This window comes from Bombina bombina, chromosome 6 (genome assembly GCF_027579735.1).
Source record: "Bombina bombina isolate aBomBom1 chromosome 6, aBomBom1.pri, whole genome shotgun sequence".
Lineage (NCBI taxonomy): Eukaryota > Metazoa > Chordata > Amphibia > Anura > Bombinatoridae > Bombina > Bombina bombina.
The window spans coordinates 45,100,528-45,126,785 of NC_069504.1; the positions used below are offsets into that span (position 1 = coordinate 45,100,528).

At 41.0% G+C, this 26,258-nt stretch overlaps 1 protein-coding gene across 1 annotated transcript in view; it reads left to right on the forward strand.

Moving 5' to 3' along the window:
- Window positions 1-26,258, forward strand: part of CHCHD3 (coiled-coil-helix-coiled-coil-helix domain containing 3) — an 800,059-nt gene that overhangs the window by 13,304 nt on the left and 760,497 nt on the right. Inside the window, exon 2 of the mRNA XM_053716391.1 lies at window positions 23,572-23,689. Within this exon, the coding sequence (XP_053572366.1) occupies window positions 23,572-23,689 (118 nt within the window). The remainder of the gene's footprint in view (window positions 1-23,571; window positions 23,690-26,258) is intronic.

The following is a 26,258-nucleotide window of genomic DNA, read 5'->3' on the forward strand; positions in this document are numbered from 1 at the left end:
AATAACTGTAGCTAATCTTAGAAGCTGTGTGAACAATGATGCTTTGGCGTAAAGGGAATCTGCTGAAAAGCGAACTTGAAGTAAAAAGGTGTGTCATTGTGAACTTAATTTGCATATCTTACCCTGAATCCATTGCTGCATTGGAAACAATGTAATTCAGAGGTTTTCTGTGAGGAAAAACAAGCCTTCTGGCCTGTCTAGATTTGTTAATGAACTACACAATGAGTTATTTTCTCTATTTTGTGCGTAATGGAGGATTTTAAACTCACCTTTCTCTTGCAAGGTGTATCCAGTCCACGGATTCATCCTTTACTTGTGGGATATTCTCATTCCCTACAGGAAGTGGCAAAGAGAGCACACAGCAGAGCTGTCCATATAGCTACCCCTCTAGCTCCACCCCCAAGTCATTCTCTTTGCCGGCTCTAAGCACTAGGGTCTCTCTACGGGAGGGTAAAGTGAATGTGGTGTTAGAACTGTAGTTTTATATCTTCAATCAAAAGTTTGTTATTTTTATATGGTACCGGTTTGTACTATTTACTCTCTAGCAGAAAAGTGATGAAGATTTCTGCTGAGAGGAAAATGATTTTAGCATGTTGTAACTAAAATCCACTGCTGTTCCCACACAGGACTGAGGAGTACCAGAAAACTTCAGTTGGGGGGAACAGTTTGCAGGCTTGACTGCAATGAGGTATGTGTTCAGTCATTTATTTCTAGACAAGACTGAGATAATGCTAGAAGACTGACAAGATCCCCATGTGGGGAGGGTAAGCTATGTTCTAAGACTTAGTAAAGAATTGAATGCTTACATAACAGGGCTAATTAGGCTGGTTGACACTAATTCAGGGCAATCGATTATTTGTTTTAAGAAATACTCGTTGGAGACACTTTTTTAAGCACTTTGGAGTGTTTTCTGGGGTTATTATCCACATGGCAAAAATTTAGTCACTTAGAAGTGATTTTTGTAGGCCTCACAACTGTGGAGTGGGAGGGGCCTAATTTTGTGCCTCAGATGCGCAGTTAGAATTGAAAGACAGTTCATGCTGCTTCACATGGAGGTTCCAGCTGCTGATTGAGGGCCTAAAAGAAGTTTTTCCCCCAAAACTGATCCCTAAGGGCAGGTAGGGCCACAGCAGTAAGCTGTGGCAAGGTGCTGTAGTTATTTAACCGGTTGTTGGATTTAGGCTGCTCCGGTTTGGGCATTAAGGGGTTAATCGTTCTGCAACTTGTGGTGCAATCATATTAAAGCCTTAGGTACATACTGTGAAAATTTCAAAAGGATTGCTGCATTTTTCACTGTTTTGTAAAATTGTGTGCTCTTTTTATTTCTTAAAGGCACAGTAACGTTTTTTTCAAATTATGTTTTTTATTTGATTAAAGTGTTTTCCAAGCCTGCTTGTGTATGCTACTAGTCTGTTAAACATGTCTGACACTAAGGAAAATCCTTGTTCAATGTGTTTAGAAGCCATGGTGGAACCCCCTCTCAGAATGTGTCCCAATTGCACTAATATGTCTATACACTTTAAAGATCACATTGTTGCACTTAAAAGTGTGGCCCTTTGATGATTCTCAGACTGAAGGTAATGAGGATAGTCCGTCTACCTCTCCCCATTTGTCACAACCAGTTACGCCTGCTCAAGCGATGCCTAGTACCTCTAGTGCGTCTGCCCCTATTACATTGCAACAACTAGCGACAGTCATGGATAATTCCCTTGCGGCCTTTCTATCCAAACTGCCAGTTTTCCCTGCAAAGCGCGATAGCTCTGTTTTAAGAACAGATTATGAGCAGTTTGAAGCTTTGGTATCCTTATCTGATGTGCCCTCACAATGCTCTGAAGTGGGGGTGAGGGATTTGATGTCTGAGGGAGAAATTTCCGATTCAGGAAAGGTTTCTCATCAGACAGAGTCAGATTCATTAGCGTTTAAATTTAAATTGGAACACCTCCGCGTATTGCTCAGGGAGGTATTAGCTACTCTGGATGATTGTGACCCTATGGTGGTCCCAGAGAAGTTGTGTAAAATGGACATAGAGGTCCCTGTATACACTGATGCGTTTCCGATCCCTAAGAGGGTTGCGGATATTGTTACTAGGGAGTGGGATAGACCAGGTGTCCCTTTTGTCCCCCCCCCCCTATTTTTAAGAAAATGTTCCCCATAACTGACCCCAGGCGGGACTTGTGGCAGACGGTCCCTAAGGTAGAGGGGGCTGTTTCTTCACTTGCTAAACGCACAACCATACCAATTGAAGACAGTTGTGCTTTTAAAGATCCTATGGATAAAAAATTAGGTTTACTTAAGAAAATTTTTGTTCAACAAGGTTTTCTTTGCCTGCATTATTTCTGTAACTACTGCAGCGGCTTTCTGGTTTGAGGTGCTGGAGGAGTCGCTCCAGACGGAGACCTCATATGACGAAATTATGGATAGAATTAAGGCTCTAAAGCTAGCTAATTCTTTCATCACAGATGCCGCTTTGCAATTGGCTAAGTTAGCGGCAAAAAATTCAGGTTTCGCCATTATGGCGCGCAGAGCGCTTTGGCTCAAGTCATGGTTGGCCGATGTGTCGCCAAAATCCAAATTATTAAATATCCCTTTCAAAGGAATGACCCTTTTCGGGCCAGAATTGAAAGAGATTTCAGAAATTACCGGGGGAAAGGGCCATGCTCTCCCTCAGGACAAGCCCTTTAAGGCTAAAAACAAAGCTAATTTTCGTTCCTTTCGTAATTTCAGGAGCGGTCCCGCTTCAGCCTCTACAGCTGTAAAGCAAGAGGGTAATGCTTCACAGCCCAAGGCAACCTGGAAGCCTTACCAGGGCTGGAACAAGGGTAAACAGGCCAAAAAGCCTGCAGCTGCTACCAAGACAGCATGAAGGGGTAGCCCCCGATCCGGGACCGGATCTAGTAGGGGGCAGACTTTCTCTCTTCGCTCAGGCCTGGGCAAGAGATGTTCACGATCCCTGGGCATTAGAGATTGTTACTCAGGGATATCTTCTAGAATTCAAGGACTCCCCTCCAAGGGGAAGGTTCCACATTTCTCGTCTGTCTACAGACCAGAAAAAGAAAGAGGTGTTCTTACGCTGTGTAGAAGATCTACATACGATGGGAGTGATATACCCAGTTCCAATTGCAGAACAAGGACTGGGTTCCCAAAAAAGAAGGAACTTTCAGACCAATCCTGGATCTAAAAATTCTAAACAGATTCCTCAGAGTCCCATCATTCAAGATGGAGACCATTCGGACAATCTTACCTATGATCCAGGAAGGTCAATATATGACTACCGTGGATCTAAAGGATGCGTACCTGCATATCCCTATCCACAAAGATCATCATCAGTTCCTCAGGTTCGCTTTCCTAGACAAGCATTACCAGTTCGTGGCTCTTCCATTCGGTTTAGCCACTGCTCCCAGAATTTTCACAAAAGTGCTAGAGTCCCTTCTGGCGGTTCTTAGACCGCGGGGCATAGCAGTGGCGCCTTATTTGGACGACATCTTAATTCAGGCGCCGTCCTTTCACAGAGCCAAGGCTCACACTGAGATTGTATTAGCCTTTCTGAGGTATCACGGGTGGAAGGTGAACATCAAAAAAAGAGTTCTCTGTCCCCACTCACAAGGGTTCCCTTCCTAGGAACACTAATAGATTCGGTAGAAATGAAAATATTTCTGACGGAGGTCAGAAAGTTGAGACTTATAACTACTTGCCGAGTTCTTCATTCCATTCCTCGGCCATCTGTAGCTCAGTGCATGGAGGCAATCGGATTAATGGTAGCGGCAATGGACATAGTCCCTTTCGCTCGGATACATCTCAGACCACTGCAATGCATGCTCAATCAGTGGAATGGGGATTATGCAGATTTGTCTCCTCAAATACAGTTGGACCAGGAAACCAGAGTTTCTCTTCTCTGGTGGTTGTCTCAGGATCACCTGTCTCAGGGAATATGTTTCCGCAGACCAGAGTGGATCATTGTAACTACCGACGCCAGTCTGTTAGGCTGGGGTGCAGTCTGGGACTCCCTGAAAGCTCAAGGCTTATGGTCTCGGGAATAAGCTCTTCTCCCGATAAACATTCTGGAACTGAGGGCGATATTCAACGCGCTTCAGGCATGGCCTCAACTAGCTGCGGCCAAATTCATCAGATTTCAGTCGGACAACATCACGACATCAATCATCAGGGGGGAACAAAGAGTTCCCTAGCGATGAAGGAAGTAACCAAAATAATCAGGTGGGCGGAGGACCACTCCTGCCATCTTTCAGCAATTCACATCCCAGGAGTAGACAACTGGGAGGTGGATTTTCTGAGTCGTCAGACTTTTCACCCGGGAGGTATTTACCCAGCTGACTCAGCTATGGGGCATTCCAGAGTTGGATCTGATGGCGTCCCGTCAGAACACCAAGCTTCCTCTCTACGGATCCAGGTCCCGGGACCCCAAGGCGGCATTGATAGATGCTCTAGCAGCGCCTTGGTCCTTCAATCTGGCTTATGTTTTCCCACTGTTTCCTCTTCTCCCTCGTCTGATCGCCAGAATCAAGCAGGAGAAGCCTTCAGTGATTTTGATTGCGCCTGCGTGGCCACGCAGGACTTGGTATGCAGACCTAGTGGACATGTCATCTGTCCCACCATGGACACTGCCAATGAGGCAGGACCTTCTAATACAGGGTCCGTTCAAGCATCCAAATCTAGTTTCTCTACGTCTGACTGCTTGGAGATTGAACTCTTAATTCTATCAAAGCGTGGGTTCTCTGAGTCAGTTATAGATACTCTGATTCAGGTTAGAAAGCCTGTCACCAGGAAAATCTACCATAAGATATGGCGGAAATATCTTTGTTGGTGTGAATCCAAGGGTTACTCATGGAGTAATATTAGGATTCCCAGGATATTGTCCTTTCTCCAAGACGGATTGGAGAAAGGATTATCGGCTAGTTCTTTAAAGGGACAGATATCTTCTCTGTCCTTTTACACAAGCGTCTGGCAGAGGTTCCAGACGTTCAAGCGTTTGCACAGGCTTTAGTCAGAATCAAGCCTGTCTATAAACCTGTGGCTCCGCCATGGAGTCTAAATCTAGTTCTTTCAGTTCTTCAAGGGGTTCCGTTTGAACCTTTACATTCCATAGATATTAAGTTGTTATCCTGGAAAGTTTTGTTTTTGGTAGCTATCTTTTCTGCTCGAAGAGTCTCCGAATTATCTGCCTTACAATGTGATTCACCTTACCTGGTGTTCCATGCAGATAAGGTAGTTTTGCGTACTAAACCTGGTTTTCTTCCTGAAGTTGTTTCTAACAAGAATATTAACCAGGAAATAGTTGTTCCTTCTCTGTGTCCTAATCCATCTTCAAAGAAGGAACGTCTACTACACAATCTTGATGTAGTTCGTGCTTTAAAGTTCTATTTACAAGCAACTAAGGATTTCAGACAAACATCTTCCTTGTTTGTTATCTATTCTGGTAAGAGGAGAGGTCAGAAAGCGACTGCTACCTCTCTTTCCTTTTGGCTGAAAAGCATCATCCGTTTGGCCTATGAGACTGCTGGCCAGCAGCCTCCTGAAAGAATTACTGCTCATTCTACCAGAGCAGTGGCTTCCACATGGGCCTTCAAGAATGAGGCTTCTGTTGAACAGATTTGTAAGGCAGCGACTTGGTCTTCACTGCATACTTTTGCCAAATTTTACAAATTCGATACTTTTGCTTCTTCGGAGGCTATTTTTGGGAGAAAGATTTTGCAAGCAGTGGTGCCTTCCGTTTTAAGGTACCTGTCTTGTTCCCTCCCTTCATCCGTGTCCTAAAGCTTTGGTATTGGTATCCCACAAGTAAAGAATGAAGCCGTGGACTGGATACACCTTGCAAGAGAAAACAGAATTTATGCTTACCTGATAAATTACTTTCTCTTGCGGTGTATCCAGTCCACGGCCCGCCCTGGCAATTAAGTCAGGTAAATTTTTTTTGTTTAAACTACAGTCACCACTGCACCCTATGGTTTCTCCTTTTTCTTCCTAACCTTTGGTCGAATGACTGGGGATGGAGCTAGAGGGGGAGCTATATGGACAGCTCTCTCTTTGCCACTTCCTGTAGGGAATGAGAATATCCCACAAGTAAAGGATGAATCCGTGGACTGGATACACCGCAAGAGAAAGTAATTTATCAGGTAAGCATAAATTCTGTTTTCATCTCCCCCTAATTTTAAATGTTGTATTTTGTTATATGAATAGACGCTCCTGTTATTCTTCCTGCATGCATGACATTTTAAAGACTGATAAAACTGCAGTTTGATTATCTTGGAGATTGCAGGGTTATTTTATTTGGCTAAAGGATTTGACTAAAATTCCTTTTATTTTCTTTTTTTTGTGTTGGAATAGTATATTTCTGTAGTAGTGTTTATCCTTGTAAAGGAGTGCAATTTTTGATGCTCATAGTTGCTTGAGAGTTTCTAAAGAAAAGCCTCTAAGATGTATGTATACAAGGACTTATTCAGTTTGGCAAAATACTTCCAGAGAGGTTACTTTGGGCTTGTCCTTAGCAACAAGCACAACTATATTTTATTTAAAACAAAAAACTATCTAGGCAATATCTTCTTTAGTAAATATATCTCTATCTCTCTTTCATCTCTCTTATATTTGACTTAAAGGGACATGAAACCCAAAATTTTTCTTTCATGATTCAGATAGAGAATACAATTTTAAACAACTTTCTAATGTACTTCTATTATCTAATCTGTTTCATTCTCTGGGTATCATTTGATGAAGGAGCAGCAATGCACTACTAGTTTCTAACTGAACACATGGGTAAGCCAATCGCATTCAATATATATATGCAGACACCAATCAACAGCTAGAACCTAGGTTCTCTGCTGCTCATGAACTTGCCTAGATAAACCTTTCAGCAAATGATAACAAGAGAAGGAAGCAAATTAAATAATAGAAGTAAATTGGAAAGTTTTTTTAAAATCTGAATCATGAAAGACATTTTTTGGGTATCCTGTCCCTTTAAAGAGAGAGTCTGTCTAGGGCTGGTAATTCCCAGTGCTTCACTAATCAAGGGCTAATATACACAAATACATACTCACCCTTATTTACATATAGTTTTATTTTAGTGTTTTTATTAAAACTGCTTATTAGTACTTCATATATATGTGCATATTTATCTATGTGTGTGCATATGTGTATATATATATGGGTGTCTGAATATATGTTAAATTGAATTCTAGGCACCTAAATAATCTGTCTCCTAGATATTTGAGCTGGCTCCTAGATTTTGAACAGATTTGTCAAGCCCTGGTATAAACTATATTTAGTAACCAGAAGTTATAAAACACTTGAGTTTACGCCTGATGTAGGCCATCTTGCATAAAAGTTGGTATAGGACACATCCTGGGGGTTTTAGTTCCCAGTTTTGGCCAAGAGGATTTGTGGTGAGCCAGTTGGATAGTGGCAAGTAAAACATGACTTCAGACAGTGGGTTGGTTTGCAGTATTGGGCTCACACTTTCAGGTGTTTAAGGTTCCCTGGGTGCCCTGGTTTGTGGGTTTCTAGTGCACTGTTGTGTCTTATATAGTATATTTTATTGTTAAAGCAGTTGGTAAAGTTCTGTGTTGAGGTGGGGATGAGAGGAGGGCAATTAATGTGGCAAATAGATGTTTTGGATAAATTGGATAAATTCCTAATGTAGAAAGACAACTTATGTGGAAGATACTGTCCAGTGGCTTTTTGGGAAAATTTCTGTAGATACTGATGTTTCAACCACTTTCACTTATTACTGTGACCCTTCCCTGTACATATTGTTCGCTGACCAGTCTTCTCAAATATCTGTATAATTGATGTAAATCTCAGGTATACTTTTTTCTTTCTAATGACACAATGAGTCCACGGATCATCATTAATTACTGTTGGGAATATCACTCCTGCCCAGCAGGAGGCGGCAAAGAGCACCACAGCAAAGCTGTTGAATATTACCTCCATTCTATCCAACCCCAGTCTTTCTCTTTGCCTACGTTAGAGCAAGGAAGTGGTAAAGTTAGAATGTCATCTCTTCCATCTTGGAGACTTCCTTGAGGAAGGGCCTTCTAATTCAAGGACCTTTCTTTTGTCCAAATCTAGTTTCTCTGAAGCTGACTGCTTCAAGATTGAATGCTTAATTTTATCCAAGCGTAAATATCTATACTGGTGTGAATCCAAGGGCTACTCTTTGAGTAGAGTTAGGATTCCTAGAATTCTGTCCTTCCTCCAAGAAGTTTGGAGAAGGGATTATAGGCAAGTTCCCTAAAGGGTCAAATATCTGCCTTAGACATTTTGTTACATAAACGTCTAGCAGACTTCCTAGAAGTACAATCGTTTTGTCAAGCCTTAGTCAGGATCAGGCCCGTATTGAAATCGGTTACTCTTTCTTGGAGTCTTAATTTAGTTCTTAAAGTTCTTCAAGGGGCTCCATTTGAGCCAAGTATTCCTTAGATATTAAGTTTTTATCTTGGAAAGTTTTGTTTCTTGTCGCTATTTTATCTGTTCGTAGATTTTCAGAGCTCTCGGTATTGCATATTTTCAGACCGGAACATTAATCAGGAGTACGAGTCTCCTTTTTTTGTACTAAATTAGGGTTTCTCCCTAAAAGTAGTTTCAGACCGGAACATTAATCAGGAGATTGTTGTTCCTTCCTTGTGTCCTAATTCTTCTTCTTAGGAGGAATGGCTTCTACACAATCTGGATGTGGTTCGTGCACTAAAATTCTATTTACAGGCGACTAAGGATTTCTTCTGTTGAACGTACGGGACAGAAATCTACAGCTACTTCTCTTTCTTTATGGCTGAAGAGTATCATTTGCCTTGCCTATGAAACAGCTGGGCAGCAGCCTTCACGATGGATAACGGCTCTTTCTACGAAGGTTGTTTTCTCTTCCTGGGCATTCAAAATGAAGCCTTATGGAACAGTTTTTGCAAGGCTGCAACTTGGTCCTCTCTTCACTCTTTTTCAAACTTCTATAAATTTGACTTTTTAACCTCATCTGAGGTCGCTTTTGGGAGAGAGATTTTTCAAGCAGTGGTGCCTTCCGTGTAGGTTTCCTGTCTTGTCTCTCCCTTATCATCTGTGTACTCTAGCTTGGTTACTGATTCCCAACAGTAATTAATGATGATCTGTGGACTCATCGTGTCATTAGAAAGAAAACAAATTTTATGCTTACCTGATAAATTTATTTCTTGACACGATGAGTCCACGGCCCGCCCTGTTATTTAACCAGGTTGTTAGTATTTTATAATCTTCAGACACCTCTGCACCTTGTTGCTTCCTTTCTCTCCTTTACTTCGATCGAATGACTGGGGTGGGATAGAAGGGAGGCGATATTTAACAGCTTTGCTGTGAAGCTCTTTGCCGCCTCCTGCTGGGCAGGAGTGATATTCCCAACAGTAATTAATGATGATCCGTGGACTCATCGTGTCAAGAAATAAATAATTTTATCAGGTAAACATTTTTTTTCCCCTTCTTCCAATATTTATATTTTTCATTACTGTACACAGTGGTTGGTACTAGAGACACCTTTGCTTGTACTCACAAATGCATCTCTGCTTAAGAAGAAGCTGATTCTAGCTTCATTTCGCAGGAATGGATTACACGGAGGCCTTGTGAGCTGTTTGAGAATTATAATCCGTAAGAGTGAGACAACATGGATTCTGATGTTTTCAATGATGATTCTATCCTTACTTAAAAGGATACTAAACCAATTTCTTTTTAATGACACGATGAGTACACGGATCATCTTAATTACTATTGGGAATATCACTCCTGCCCTGCAGGAGGCGGCAAAGAGCACCACAGCCAAACTGTTAAATATCACCTCCCTTCCCTCCCACCCCAGTCATTCTCTTTGCCTACGTTAAGAGCAAGGAGGTGGTAAAGTTAGGTGTTAGAAAAAAAATTCTTTAATCAAGAGTTTATTATTTTTAAAGTAGTGCAAGATTGTGCTGCTTTGTCCTAGGGTGTAGCCGTAGTTCATAACAGTCTCTTCAGTAGAGCAATGGGAGCTTGTGGGACATAATTCTCACTGCGCCTGTTGCAGGGGAAGCGCAAGAGGAAAAGTAGACATTCAGTAGTTGAGGTTACTGATGCAGTTGTTGCTATTTCGGATGTTCCCTCCCAGAAGCCTGAGGAGGAGGATCCTTCGGTAGCATCTGAGCGTGAAATCTCAGACTCTGACAGTGTAATTCCTACTATTGAATTGATTCTGAAGTTGAATCCTTCAGGTTTAAGCTTGAGCACCTATGTCTGTTACTTAAGGAGGTTTTAGCAACATTAGATGACAGCGACACTATGGTCGTAGTTAATCCAAAGAAATCCAGTAAGCTAAACAAATATTTTGAGGTACCTTCCTCGATAGAGGTTTTTCCGGAACCAGACCGAGCTTCTGAGATCATTGCTAAGGAGTGGGAAAGACCGGGTATCCCTTTTTCTCCATCTCCTATATTTAAAAAGATGTTTCCCATAGCCGACTCTGTCAAGGAGGCTTGGCAAACAGTTCTCAAGGTGGAAGGAGCTGTTTCCACCCTGGCTAAGAGAACTACTATACCCATAGTGGATAGTTGTGCTTTTAAAGATCCTATGAACAAAACATTAGAGGGGTTACTTAAAAGATGTATGTACACCAGGGGTTACAATGGCAACCAGCTGTGTGCATTGCTACCGTCACCAGTGCGGCGGCATATTGGCTTGATGCATAGTCTGATGCTATTAGGACAGACACTCCCTTGGACGAGATTCAGGATAGAATAAAAGCCCTTAAGTTCGCTAATTCCTTTATTAAGGATGCTTCCCTACAGGTTATCAAACTGGGAAGAAAGATTTCAGATTTCTCTGTTCTAGCCTGCAGAGCCTTATGGTTAAAACCTTGGTCTGCAGATATATCGTCTAAATCTAAACTTTTAGTGATTCCTTACAAAGGGAAGACCTTGTTTGGACCGGGCTTGACGGAAATAATCTCAGATATTACGGGAGGTAAGGGTCAACTTCTCCCTAAGGATAAGAGAAACAAGCAAAATGGATTTCAGAGTAATTTTCGTTCCTTTCGTAATTTCAAGGGAAATTCTTCCGCCCCCAAGCAAAAACAGGCTAAACCTTCCTGGAGATCCAATCAGTCTTGGAGTAAGGGAAAACAATCCAAGAAGCCTGCCATTGAATCTAAGTCAGCATGAATGGCCTGCCCCCGATCTGGGACCGGATCTTATAGGGGGCAGACGTTCCTTTTGTCAGGCCTTGGTCAGGATCAGGCCTATGTTCAAACCAGTTACTCCTCCCTGGAGTCTTAATTTAGTTCTTAAAGTTCTTCAAGGGGCTCCGTTTGAGCCCATGCATTCCTTAGATATTAAGTTATCTTGGAAAGTTATGTTTTTGGTTACTAGAGTTTCAGAGCTCTCTTGGTTACAGTATGTCTCCTTACCTTTTTTTTCATCCGGGTAAGGTAGTGTTACGTACAAAATTATGGTTTCTCCCTTAAGTAGTTTCTAATCGGAACATTAATCAGGAGATTGTGGTTCCTTCATTGTGTCCTAATCCTTCTCAGAAGGAAAGGCTTCTGCACAATTTAGACGTGGTACGTGCTTTAAAATTCTACTTACAGGCGACTAAGGATTTTTGACAGTCTTCTGCCTTGTTTGTGGTTTTCTCTGGAAAACGTAAGGGACAGAAAGCTACGGCTACTTCTTTCTTTTTGACTGAAGAGTATCATACGTTTTGCCTATGAGACTGCTGGGCAGCATCCTCCAGAGAGAATTACGGCTCATTCCACGAGGGCTGTGTCTTCCTCATGGGCATTCAAAAATGAAGCTTCTGTCGAACAGATTTGCAAAGCTGGAACTGGGTCCTCTCTTCACACTTTTTCAAAATTCTACAAATTTGATACTTTTACCTCGGCTGAGGTCGCTTTTGGGAGCAAGTTTCTTCAAGCAGTGGTGCCTTCCGTTTAGGTTCCCTTTCTTGTCCCTCCCTTATCATCTGTGTACTCTAGCTTGGGTATTGATTCGAAATAGTAATTAAAGGGACACTCAATCAAAATTAAACTTTCATTATTCAGATAGAGCATGCCATTTTAAACAACTTTCGAATTTACTTCCATTAACAAAATGTGCACAGTCTTTTTATATTTAAACTTTTTGAGTCACCAGCTCCTACTGAGCATGTGCAGAATAAGCATGTATGCATTTGTGAATGGCTAATGGCTGTCACATGGTACGTGTATGCATTTGTGATTGGCTGATGGCTGTCACATGGTACAGGGGGAGTGGAAAAAACATAACTTTTAAAATTGTCAGAAAAAAAGCTACTACTCATTTGAAGCTCAGACTAAGTGCTATTGCATTGTCTTGTTATCTTGCATTTGTTGATTATGCAAATCTACTGTGTTGACTGGTCCTTTAAAATGATCCATGGACTTGTGTCATTAAAAAGAAAAGAACATTTTTTCTTACCTGATAAATTTATTTCTCTTTTGACACGATGAGTCCACGGCCCGCCCTGTTCTAGAGACAGGTTGTTGGTTTGTTATAAACTTCAGACACACCTGCACCTTGTTGCTTCCTTTCTATACTTCGGTCAAATGACTGGGGTGGGAGGGAAGGGAGGTGATATTTAACAGCTTGGCTGTGGTGCTCTTTGCTGCCTCCTGCAGGGCAGGAGTGATATTCCCAATAGTAATTAATGTTGATCTGTGGACTCATTGTGTCAAAAAAGAAATAAGCTTTCATAACTGTTTTTCAAATAAAGATACAAAGAGAACAAAGAAAAAATTGATAATAGGAATAAATTAGAAAGTTGCTTAAAATTGCTGCTCTAACTGAATCATAAAATAAAAATGTTTGGTTTAAGTATCCCTTTAAACTTCTCTGTTAACTCCCACAGTATTATTCCGCAAACTGCTTTGTCTTTTGGTGATTAGACCCTACCTTGGGCTTACAAATGTTGTACTGTGGTCATCTTAAAACCTGCAGTGTTAGTACTTAAGTTGCAAGAAAAAGTTCTATACCTCAGCAATCTCCTGTAGTTTTGGTAGAATTGCTCTGGTTCAGCATACAATACATAGAATAGAACCACACGTGCCCTTAAATTAGTCAGCCACAAATTACTGGTGCTTGTACAGTAAGATTGTGACAGTTTGATGGATGACTGTATTTTGTTTGCTATGACTGCTTGCTCTCTAGAGGACGAAATTCGGTCCCATCAGATAGCTGGAATTGTTGGGGAAAATTTGGATGATTTACTTTAACTATTTTACTACTGATGAATGCCTTGCTACCCAGGGCTTCAGATGTCATCGAATCCGCTATTCTGAGACAGGAAAAAGAGGTGCCAAGGCTGACTTTCACCTTACTAGATTTGTTACATTTGTTTTATAACACAGTATAATGTCACGCATTGCTCTTTTTTTAAAAGCATTTTTTTGTCCACCTTTGTCCCCATCCAGCAGTGGAACTGTGATATTTGCCCTTATCAAGACAACCACTGATCTATTTAAAGTGATATGAAACCAATCTATTTAAAGCGATATGAAACCCCAAAATTTTCTTTTGTGATTCAGACAGAACATAACATTTTAAAAAAAGTATCCGATTTACTTCTATTATCAAATTTGCTTTGTTCGCATGATATTCTGTGTTGAAGAGATACCTATGTAGGCTTCTGGCACACTATGTGGCAGAAAATAGTGCTGCCATCTAGTGTACTTGCCAATGTATAACATTCTTGCATAACTGCTACCATATAGTGCTCCAGAAATGTGTCGGCTATTAACCATATGTCCCTCCTTTTAAACGAGACAGTAAGAGAATGAAGAAAAATTGATCACATAAGTAAATTAGAAAGATGTTTAAAATCACATGCTCTACCTGAATCATGTGGAAAGAATGTCGTTTCATATATATTTTTAGTACCTGTGTATGAGCAGTATTTCCCTGCTAGTTCAATATCTATTTAAATAGCTTTAAGTTAACCTTATTTTAGTTGAAAGATTTTTATGGATTTTTCCAAAAAGTAACAGAATTTCATACAAAGGGAATAACGAAGGTTCATGAATTAGACAGCATTTCACTGTGCACATTAGTAAATGTCAAACTCTGCCTTACACCTCCGAAAAGCATATACATGAGAGAAGGAAAAAAAGACGGCTAACCTACCCGTGTGGTATAAATACGTAAGGTGTATAGAGCCTATAAGGATACTCTAGCCACTGTTTATTATTGAAGAATATCAGAGCAGAATAAAAAAGGGGGGGATGCTTTACAATTGATCTTACCCCTTATGCCTCAATCAAGTTGCCTTATTTTACTGTCACAGTATATTTCTAGATTGTAAGTTCCCACGTGAATATAGCCCTCAATTCCTCCTGTATGAGTTTGTACATTTTGTACATTACAAGTTTTATATCATTGTTTTATTTAAATGAATCGTACCCATGGACAGCGCTGCAAAATATGTTGGCGCTTCATAAATAAAGTATAATAATAATAATTTTAACAGGTTTCTCTTTTAAAAACGGGTGGAAAATATTGTTATATGTTACTAATCTGGAGATATAGTTTCTCTTGTTAAGTGTAGTCAGTCCACGGGTCATCCATTACTTATGGAATATATCTCTTCCTAACAGGAAGCTGCAAGAGGATCACCCAAGCAGAGCTGCTATATAGCTCCTCCCCTCACATGTCATATTCAGTCATTCTCTTGCAGCCTAACTAAAGATAGGTCGCTGTGAGAGGTCTGTGGTGTTTTTTAACTTAGTTTATTTCTACAATCAAAAGTTTGTTATTTTAAATGGCACCGGAGTGTGCTGTTTATTCTCAGGCAGCATTAGAAGAAGAATCTGCCTGCGTTTTCTATGATCTTAGCAGACGTAACTAAGATCCACTGGCTGTTCTCATCTGAGGGGTGAGGTAACTTCAGAGAAGGGGAATAGCATGCAGGGCCCCCCTGCAAATGAGGTATGTGCAGTAATTATTTTTCTGAGGAATGGAATTGACTGAGAAAATACTGCTGATACCAATGTAAAGTAAGTTCAGCCTTAAATGCAGTGATAGCGACTGGTATTAGGCTGATGAGTGTGTGTACACTGAATGTATTTTTCTAAGGAATGGAATTGACTCTGAAAATACTGTTAATACTGAAATAATGTATGAGCCTTAACTGCAGTAAAAGCGACTGGTAGCAGGCTTATTAATAACAATTCATAACTTTTCAAATGTATGTTTAAAACGTTTACTGGCATGTTAATCGTTTTTTGTGAGGTACTTGGTGATAAAACTTATTGGGGCATGATTTTTACCACATGGCCATCTTTGTTTTCTGCATAGAAACAGTTTTCTGAGCTTCCCCACTGTTGTAATATGAGTGGGAGGGGCCTATTTTAGCGCTTTTTTGCGTAGTTAAAAATTCAGTCAATCTGTCTACTTCATCCTCCATGATCCAGATAGTCTCTAGAGAGCTCAGGGGTCTTCAAAATTAATTTTGAGGGAGGTAATCAGTCACAGCAGACCTGTGACAGTGTGTTTTGACTGTGAGAAAAACGTTAATTATTAAATTGTTATCCGTTTTTGGGTATTAAGGGGTTAGTCATCCATTTGCTGGTGGGTGCAATCCTTTGCTAACTTAATACATTTACTGTGAAAAATTGGTTGCTATAACTATTTTGGTTCATTGTTATTTCAACTGTGACAGCTTTTTGTGCTTTTTAAAGGCACAGTAGCGTTTTTTATATTGCTTGTAAATTTATTTAGAAAAGTATTTCCAAGCTTGCTAGCCTCATTGCTAGTCTGTTTAAACATGTCTGACACAGATGAATCTCTTTGTTCACTATGTTTAAAGGCCAATGTGGAGCCCAATAGAAATTTGTGTACTAATTGCATTGATGCTACTTTAAATAAAAGTCAATCTTTACATGTAAAGAAATTATCACCAGACAACGAGGGGGAAGTTAAGCCGACTAACTCTCCTCACGTGTCAGTACCTTCGCCTCCCGCTCAGGAGGTGCGTGATTTTGTGGCGCCAAGTACATCAGGGAGGCCCTTACAAATCACTTTGCAAGACATGGCTACTGTTATGACAGAAGTATTATCTAAATTGCCAGAATTAAGAGGCAAGCGCGATAGCTCTGGGTTAAGGACAGAGCGCGCGGATGAGGTGAGAGCCATGTGAGATACTGCGTCACAGTTTGCAGAACGTGAAGACTGAGAGCTTCATTCTGTGGGTGACGGATCTGATCCAGAGAGACTGGATTCAGAGATTTCTAATTTTAAATTTAAGCTTGAGAACCTCCGCATATTGCTAGGGGAGGTATTAGCGGCTCTGAATGATTGTAACACGGTTGCAATTCCAGAAAAATTATGTAGGCTGGATAGATACTATGCGGTACCGGTGTGTACTGACCTGTTTCCTATACCTAAAAGGCTTACAGAGATTATTAGCAAGGAGTGGGATAGACCTGGTGTGCCTTTTTCCCCTCCTCCCATATTTAGGAAAATGTTTCCTATAGACGCCACCACACGAGACTTATGGCAGACAGTCCCTAAGGTGGAGGGAGCAGTTTCTACTTTAGCTAAGCGTACCACTATCCCGGTGGAGGATAGTTGTGCCTTTTCAGATCCAATGGATAAGAAATTAGAGGGTTACCTTAAGAAAATGTTTGTTCAACAAGGTTTTATCTTACAGCCCCTTGCATGCATTGCGCCTGTCACTGCTGCGGCGGCATTCTGGTTTGAGTCTCTGGGAGAGGCCATTCGCACAGCTCCATTGGATGAAATTATGAACAAGCTTAAAGCACTTAAGCTAGCTAACGCATTTGTTTCTGATGCCGTCGTACATTTAACCAGACTTACAGCTAAGAACTCCGGATTCGCCATCCAAGCGCGCAGAGCGCTATGGCTTAAATCCTGGTCAGCTGACGTGACTTCTAAATCTAAATTGCTTAATATTCCTTTCAAAGGGCAGACCTTATTCGGGCCCGGCTTGAAAGAAATTATAGCTGACATTACGGGAGGTAAGGGCCATGCTCTACCTCAGGACAGGGCCAAATCAAAGGCCAAACAGTCTAATTTTCGTGCCTTTCGTAACTTCAAGGCAGGAGCAGCATCAACTTCCTCCGCTCCAAAACAGGAAGGAGCTGTTGCTCGTTACAGGCAGGGCTGGAAAGTTAACCAGTCCTGGAACAAGGGCAAGCAGGCCAAGAAACCTGCTGCTGCCCCCAAGACAGCATGAAGAGAGGCCCCCCTATCCGGAAACGGATCTAGTGGGGGGCAGACTTTCTCTCTTCGCCCAGGCTTGGGCAAGAGATGTCCAGGATCCCTGGGCGTTGGAGATCATATCTCAGGGATATCTCCTGGACTTCAAAACTTCTCCTCCATGAGGGAGATTTCATCTTTCAAGGTTATCAGCAAACCAAATAAAGAAAGAGGCGTTTCTACGCTGTGTACAAGACCTCTTACTAATGGGGGTGATCCACCCAGTTCCGCGGACGGAACACGGGCAGGGATTCTATTCAAATCTATTTGTGGTTCCCAAGAAAGAGGGAACCTTCAGACCAATCTTGGACTTAAAAATCCTAAACAAATTTCTAAGAGTTCCATCATTCAAAATGGAAACTATTCGAACCATCCTTCCCATGATCCAAGAGGGTCAGTACATGACCACAGTGGACTTAAAGGATGCCTACCTTCACATATCGATTCACAAGGATCATTATCGGTACCTAAGATTTGCTTTCCTAGACAGGCATTACCAGTTTGTAGCTCTTCCCTTCGGATTAGCTACGGCTCCAAGAATCTTTACAAAAGTTCTGGGCTCACTTCTGGCGGTACTAAGACCGCGAGGCATAGCGGTGACTCCGTACCTAGACGACATTCTGATACAAGCGTCAAGTTTTCAAACTGCCAAGTCTCATACAGAGATAGTTCTGGCATTTCTGAGGTCGCATGGGTGGAAGGTGAACGTGGAAAAGAGTTCTTTATTACCACTTACAAGAGTTCCCTTTCTAGGGACTCTTATAGATTCTGTAGAGATGAAAATTTACCTGACAGAGGCCAGGTTATTAAAACTTCTAAATGCTTGCCGTGTCCTTCATTCCATTCCACACCCGTCAGTAGCTCAGTGCATGGAAGTAATCGGCTTAATGGTAGCGGCAATGGACATAGTACCATTTGCGCGCCTGCATCTCAGACCGCTGCAATTGTGCATGCTAAGTCAGTGGAACGGGGATTACTCAGATTTGTCCCCCCTACTAAATCTGGATCAAGAGACCAGAGATTCTCTTCTATGGTGGCTTTCTCGGCCACATCTGTCCAAGGGGATGACCTTTCGCAGGCCAGATTGGACGATTGTAACAACAGACGCCAGCCTTCTAGGCTGGGGCGCAGTCTGGAACTCCCTGAAAGCTCAGGGATTATGGACTCAGGAGGAGAAACTCCTCCCAATAAATATTCTGGAATTAAGAGCAATATTCAATGCTCTCCTAGCTTGGCCTCAGTTAGCAACTCTGAGGTTCATCAGATTTCAGTCGGACAACATCACGACTGTGGCTTACATCAACCATCAAGGGGGAACCAGAAGTTCCCTAGCGATGTTGGAAGTCTCAAAGATAATTCGCTGGGCAGAGTCTCACTCTTGCCACCTGTCAGCGATTTACATCCCAGGCGTGGAGAACTGGGAGGCGGATTTTCTAAGTCGCCAGACTTTTCATCCGGGGGAGTGGGAACTTCATCCGGAGGTCTTTGCTCAACTGATTCATCGTTGGGGCAAACCAGATCTGGATCTCATGGCGTCTCGTCAGAACGCCAAGCTTCCTTGTTACGGATCCAGGTCCAGGGACCCGGGAGCGGTGCTGATAGATGCTCTGACAGCCCCTTGGGTCTTCAACATGGCTTATGTGTTTCCACCATTCCCGATGCTTCCTCGTTTGATTGCCAAGATCAAACAGGAGAGAGCTTCGGTGATTCTGATAGCGCCTGCTTGGCCACGCAGGACCTGGTATGCAGACCTAGTGGACATGTCGTCCTGTCCACCGTGGTCTCTGCCTCTGAGACAGGACCTTCTAATTCAGGGTCCTTTCAACCATCCAAATCTAATTTCTCTGAGGCTGACTGCATGGAGATTGAACGCTTGATTCTATCAAAGCGTGGCTTCTCGGAGTCGGTTATTGATACCTTAATACAGGCTAGGAAGCCTGTTACCAGAAAAATTTACCATAAGATATGGCGTAAATATTTATATTGGTGCGAATCCAAGAGTTACTCATGGAGTAAGGTTAGGATTCCTAGGATATTGTCCTTTCTACAAGAGGGTTTAGAAAAGGGCTTATCTGCTAGTTCGTTAAAGGGACAGATTTCTGCTCTGTCTATTCTTCTACACAAACGTCTGGCTGAAGTTCCAGACGTTCAGGCTTTTTGTCAGGCTTTAACTAGGATTAAGCCTGTGTTTAAGACTGTTGCTCCGCCGTGGAGCTTAAACTTAGTTCTTAATGTTCTTCAAGGCGTTCCATTTAAACCCCTGCATTCCATTGATATCAAGCTGTTATCCTGGAAGGTTTTGTTTTTGATGGCTATTTCCTCGCCTCGAAGAGTCTCTGAGTTATCTGCCTTACATTGTGATTCTCCTTATCTGATTTTTCATTCAGACAAGGTAGTTCTGCGTACTAAACCTGGGTTCTTACCTAAGGTAGTTACTAACAGGAATATCAATCAAGAGATTGTTGTTCCATCACTGTGTCCTAACCCTTCTTCAAAGAAGGAACGACTTTTGCATAATCTGGACGTAGTCCGTGCCCTGAAGTTCTATTTGCAGGCAACTAAAGATTTTCGTCAAACTTCTTCCCTGTTTGTCGTTTACTCTGGACAGAGAAGAGGTCAAAAGGCTTCGGCTACCTCTCTCTCTTTTTGGCTTCGTAGCATAATACGTTTAGCCTATGAGACTGCTGGACAGCAGCCTCCTGAAAGGATTACAGCTCATTCTACTAGATCTGTGGCTTCCACCTGGGCCTTTAAAAATGAGGCCTCTGTTGAACAGATTTGCAAGGCTGCGACTTGGTCTTCGCTTTACACCTTTTCAAAATTTTACAAATTTGACACTTTTGCTTCTTCGGAGGCTATTTTTTGGAGAAAGGTACTTCAGGCAGTGGTTCCTTCTGTTTAATGTTCCTGCCTTGTCCCTCCCTTCATCCGTGTACTTTAGCTTTGGTATTGGTATTCCATAAGTAATGGATGACCCGTGGACTGACTACACTTAACAAGAGAAAACATAATTTATGCTTACCTGATAAATTTATTTCTCTTGTAGTGTAGTCAGTCCACGGCCCGCCCTGTCTTTAAGGCAGATCTAAATTTTAATTAAACTCCAGTCACCACTGCACCCTATGGTTTCTCCTTTCTCGTCTGCTTTGGTCGAATTACTGAATATGACATGTGAGGGGAGGAGCTATATAGCAGCTCTGCTTGGGTGATCCTCTTGCAGCTTCCTGTTAGGAAGAGATATATTCCATAAGTAATGGATGACCCGTGGACTGACTACACTTCAAGAGAAATAAATTTATCAGGTAAGCATAAATTATGTTTTCTTGTCCACTCAGTATTAAAGGGACATCAAAATCAACATTAAACTTTCATGGCTCAGATACAGCATGCAATTTTAAGATACTTTTCAATTTACTTTTGTTATGAATTTACTTAGTTCTTTTTGTATCCTTTGTTGAAAACCATACCTAGGTAGGCTCAGTAGCTTCAGGTGATTGGTGGCTGCACACATTGTGGAAGTCTCTGAGTTTATTCTCTCTAAGAAAAATGTCACTGTCTGGTTCAGCTTACGAGATGGTCTTTGGATTCTGTCAGGGCTGTTTAGCACTGAGACAATCTACCCTCCCTGGAGCTCAGTTCTTCAGCTCCAATCCTCAGCACTCACTATCAGGCCAGATTTTCAGAACCAGGTGATGTAATCAGCCACTATGTGAGAGGGTTATCTAACCCGTGCTCTAAACGGTGGAGACTCCAGTATTGCTCAAAATATTTACTGCATGGTAGTGCTGCACTAGTTTTTTTTTTTTTTTTTTTTTTTTAATCTGCTGCTGACCCAATCAGCAGTGGTAGACACTCAGCCCAGCTGTTTGACTAGTACTGCTGATTAGGTAAGCATCAGTTTATGCTTGAGACTTGCAGTTTTCTGCGGCTCCCAAACAATGTTTGGGGGGTGGGGGGGGGGGGGGACACAACATTACAGTATTGCTAGTGTTCAAATTATGAATAATAAATAAGAGCAAGGGTTGACAAATCTGTTTAAAATTTAGCAGCCAAGCAGTGGTATTTATATATAGATAAATGGAGAATTACCCAAATAGTTAGGAGCCAGGGGTAGAATTCTAGAAAAAAAGTCTGTACCTGGCTCCTGGATTTGTCGAGCTTTAATCAGGAAATATAAAGAGACAAATGAAAGTATTGCAATAAGGGGGCTTACAACTTGTAAATTACAAGGGTTTAGGTGAAATAATTCAAAATCTCTTGGATTACTTTAAATACTTATAAATTACTTGGGATACAGATACATAAAACTGCATTCTGATCAAACAAAGTTTTTTTTTAGAATATAAAAGCATCCTAGGCTCAGCTAGACACCACAAAATGTTGAACACAAATGCATTTCATTATTAAATGTTACCTACTTAAAAGTTAAATTAGAAGTAATAGTGCATAATTATGTAACATCTTATGCAATGTTTACTGTTGCTTTAAAAACAAGAAGGGGAAAAAATAAGCTAAGAATTAGAGTACATATTAATAAACCATTCATATGTCAATCTCACGAGACTTCTCTCTGATGGCCGATTGTCAAAAATTCGCCAGCATGGAGAGGAATCATCAGCTTATTTTACTCAGCGTTATATTATACAGTAAGTGTCTCTCCTTTAAAGGGATAGAAAAGTCAAAATTAAACTTGCATGATTCAGATAGAGCATGTGATTTTAAGACACTTTTAATATCACTTCTATTTTTAAATGTTCTTTGTTCTCTTGGTATCCCTTGTTGAAAAAGAATACTACACTAGTGGGAGCTAGCTGCTGATTGGTGCCTGAACACATTTGTCTCTTGTGATTGGCTAACACGATGGGTTCAGCTAGCTGCCAGTAGTTCAATGATGTTCCTTCTCAAAGGATACAAATAGAATGAAGCAAATTTGAAAATATAAGTAAATTGGAAAGTTGTTTAAAATTGTATGTTCTAGCCAAACCATGAAAGAAAATTTGTGTTGTTTCCTGTCCCTGTAGCGTAAAACTTATTAGGGAATGCCCCTTAATGATACACAGTATCATTAAGGGGCGGCGGTCTCCTAATACTGATGAGGCATCTTATAGAATCTCGCCAGCCCAGAGAGCTTTAGAGAATCTGGCCCTAAGTGTTTACTGTTACTACACATGCTGCTTTAGCTGATGGGCAGTGCCCTTTCTGTGCACACTGATAGCACTGCTTTATGCACCCAGGCGTGCACAGACACTTTGTGTGGCGGATCTAGCTGAGGGAAATCAGTACAATAACTGTGCCTTCCACACTAACCGCTCCTGTGTTTGCTGTTGACTGATCTAGCTGAAGGCCAGTAACGGTTATATTAATTGTAAGATGTGATGGGAAGTGGCGCCCAGGCTCCTAGATTACTCTAGCTGTGCTTTACTTCATTGCCTGAAAAGGTCTTATCTAAAAACTGTCAGATGAGTTGTGCTCCCTCGGTTATATTAGAATGAATATCTGCAATAAAAATCTGTTCATGTTGTATTTGTTTTAGCTTTAAACTGGTGACTATAATCATCGTGTTCCTTTGCAGGTGGTTCCTGCCTTCATTTAAGGGCTAGTAAGCCACTGTCTTCATAAGCTAGTTGACTAGTAAGCATGTTCATCTAGAATATGTAAGCTTCTCACTTACCTGATAAAACAGTTGTGCTTGTGATCCAGTGCTGTAGAAGAGGCATCTGGAGTGCTTGCATCAGGCTCAGACACTCTTCTTGGAGTGTAAGTGTCTTCTCTTGAATTCAGATTATTCTTCAGCCTGTGCCAATCTCATCATCCCATATAGCTGCTTTGACGATCACCTTATGTAGATTGATTCTGCTTGTCCCATTCATCCTTTCTCTTGTCATTATTTCAACATGGGCATTCTGGCCTACTTTGTTTTACAGTTCTCAAGTATTACAGATTGGATGCTCATTCTTCAGCAAAATAAAGATCTGGTAGAAAATGTTCAGTTTTCAATTTATTTTAACTTTTTTTCTTTTCTGTATGGTTTGTGTCACTTTATCTTCTTAGACAGTTTATTGCAGAATAATTTGCCTGTCTTAATTTCATTATCTTGGTTCTATACTGAAGTAGCATTCACTAAGTTGTGATGACTTTTATATACTTTTTTTGAGATGTGAAGTTTTGAGTTTGTTTGCCCCCTTTTAATAATTAATAAATTAATATATTTCCCTTTAAAGAAGAAAATAAGTTACAGCCATCAAGTCAAGATCCCTTTGTTTTCAATTTGTTGCTACTTAGTAATATTTTAAATGGTTTCTAAGTAGACGTTTTAACATTGTTTTCTAAGTATATATTTTTTTCCAAACAGCTGTCTGAAAATGTGATTAACCGTATGAAAGAACCATCTGCCCCTGTTCCACGACCACAGCCACTTCCTCCAATCCCAAAGCCAGCAGCCAAAGAGCCAACCCCTGATGCGTATGCAGGTATTATTTCTTACTACATTAGCATAAACTTGTGTAATCTGGTACATTTGTACTGAGAGTTATTGTATCAAGAACATGCATTTATCGTTAATTTATTAATTTATATTAACCATTTTTGGACCAATAATGCACACACAGAATCTGAGCATGAATTATCGCTTGCATGTGTTCTGTTAAAGAAAGAGATTGAGGAAGCCTTGGCTTCCCTTAAAGTGAAGGTAAACTTTGGTCACACGTCAGCAATGACTAATCCTGCTTCCTCCAATCACGGCTTTCCCCCCAGGGTAGTCAATGCCTGAGGCCATGCTGTGATTGGAGGAAGCCGGATTAGTCATTGCTGACGTTTGAAGAGAGGATTTCCAGGAGGAGGAAGCTGCTGTAGCAGTGAAAAGAAAAAAGGTAAGTTTTTAATCAAAACGGCTGCTTTGTAAACTTTGATGACTGAAAGTGCTCCTGTTTTAAGTAGTATTTCTCTTGTTAAGTGTATCCAGTCCACGGATCATCCATTACTTATGGGATATATTCTTCTTCCCAACAGGAAGTTGCAAGAGTCCACCCACAGCAAAGCTGCTATATAGCTCCTCCCCTAACTGCCATTACCAGTCATTCTCTTGCAAGTCTCAACATAGATAGGAGGTCGTGAGAGTCTGTGGTTTTTTATACTTAGTTTATTTCTTCAATCAAAAGTTTGTTATTTTTAAATGGCACCGGAGTGTGCTGTTTATCTCAGGCAGTATTTGGAAGAAGAATCTGCCTGCGTTTTTTCTATGATCTTAGCAGACGTAACTAAGATCCAGTTGCTGTTCTCACACATTCTGAGGAGTAAGGTACTTCAGAGGGGGAATGGCGTGCAGGTTTTCCTGCAAATAAGGTATGTGCAGTAAAATATTTTTCTAAGGAATGGAATTGACTAAGAAAATACTGCTGATACCGAAGTAATGTAAGTACAGCCTTTAAATGCAGTGAAAGCGACTGGTACCAGGCTGATTGATAGAGATATATGCTAAGGTATGTGCAGTAATATATTTTTCTAAGGAATGGAATTGACTAAGAAAATACTGCTGATACCGAAGTAATGTAAGTAAAGCCTTAAATGCAGTGATAGCGACTGGATCAGGCTTATTAATAGACATACATACTCTTATAAGAATGTGTTTTAAAACGTTTGCTGGCATGTTTAATCGTTTTTTAACATATGTTTGATGATAAAACTTATTGGGGCCTAATTTTTCCACATGGCTGGCTTAAATTTTGCATAGAAACAGTTATAGGGAAGGTAATCCACAGCTCAGCTGTGGCAGTTTTGTTGTGTCTGTTTAAAAAAATTTTTTTTTTTTTTTTTTTTTATCTGTTTTTTTGCATTAAGGGGTTAATCATCCATTTGCAAGTGGGTGCAATGCTCTGTTAACTTATTACATGTACTGTAAAAATTTCGTTTGATTTACTGCCTTTTTTCACTGTTTTTCAAATTTTGACAAAATTTGTTTCTCTTAAAGGCACAGTAACGTTTGTTATATTTGCTTGTTAACTTGATTTAAAGTGTTTTCCAAGCTTACTAGTCTCTTTATTAGTTCTAACATGTCTAACATAGAGGAGGCTCTGTGTTTATTATGTTTAAAGCCATGGTGGAACCCCATTTTAGAATGTGTACCAGATGTACTGATTTCATGTTAAACAATAAAGATCATTTTTTGTATTTAAAAACATTATCACCAGAGGATTCTGTCGAGGGGGAAGTTATGCCGACTAACTCTCCCCACGTGTCAGACCCTTTGACTCCCGCTTTAGGGACTCACGCTCAAATGGCGCCAAGTACATCAAGGGCACCCATAGCGTTTATTTTACCAGAGGATTCTGTCGAGGGGGAAGTTATGCCGACTAACTCTCCCCACGTGTCAGACCCTTTGACTCCCGCTCCAGGGACTCACGCTCAAATGGCGCCAAGTATATCAATGGCGCCCATAGCGTTTATTTTACAAGACATGGCAAAGGTTGTGTATAATACACTGGCAGCAGTATTAGTCAGACTACCTGAAATTAAAGGAAAGCAAAACAGCTCTGGGGGTAGATACAGAGCATACAGACGCTTTAAGAACCATGTCTGATACTACCTCACAATATGCTTAGTCTGTGGGTGATATTTGTGACTCAGGGAAGATGATTTAACCTGATTCTGATATTTCTACATTTAAAATTTATGCTTGAGAACCTCCACTTGTTGCTCAGGGAGGCTTTAGCTGCTCTGAATGAATGTGTACAATCGCAGTGCCAGAGAAATTGTGTAGACTGGATAAATAATATGCAGTGCCGGTGTGTACTTATGTTTTTCCAATACCTAAAGAGGTTTACTAAAATTTTTCATAAGGAATGGGATAGACCAGGTGTGCCGTTCTCTTCCCCTCCTATTTTTTAGAAGAATGTTTTCTAATAGTTGCCACCACACGGGACTTATGGCAGACAGTTCCTAAGGTGGAGAGAAGAGTTTCTACTCTAGCTAAGCGTACCACTACCTCTGGCGAGGACTGTTGTGCTTTTTTAGATCCAATGGATAAAAAATGTTTATTCAACA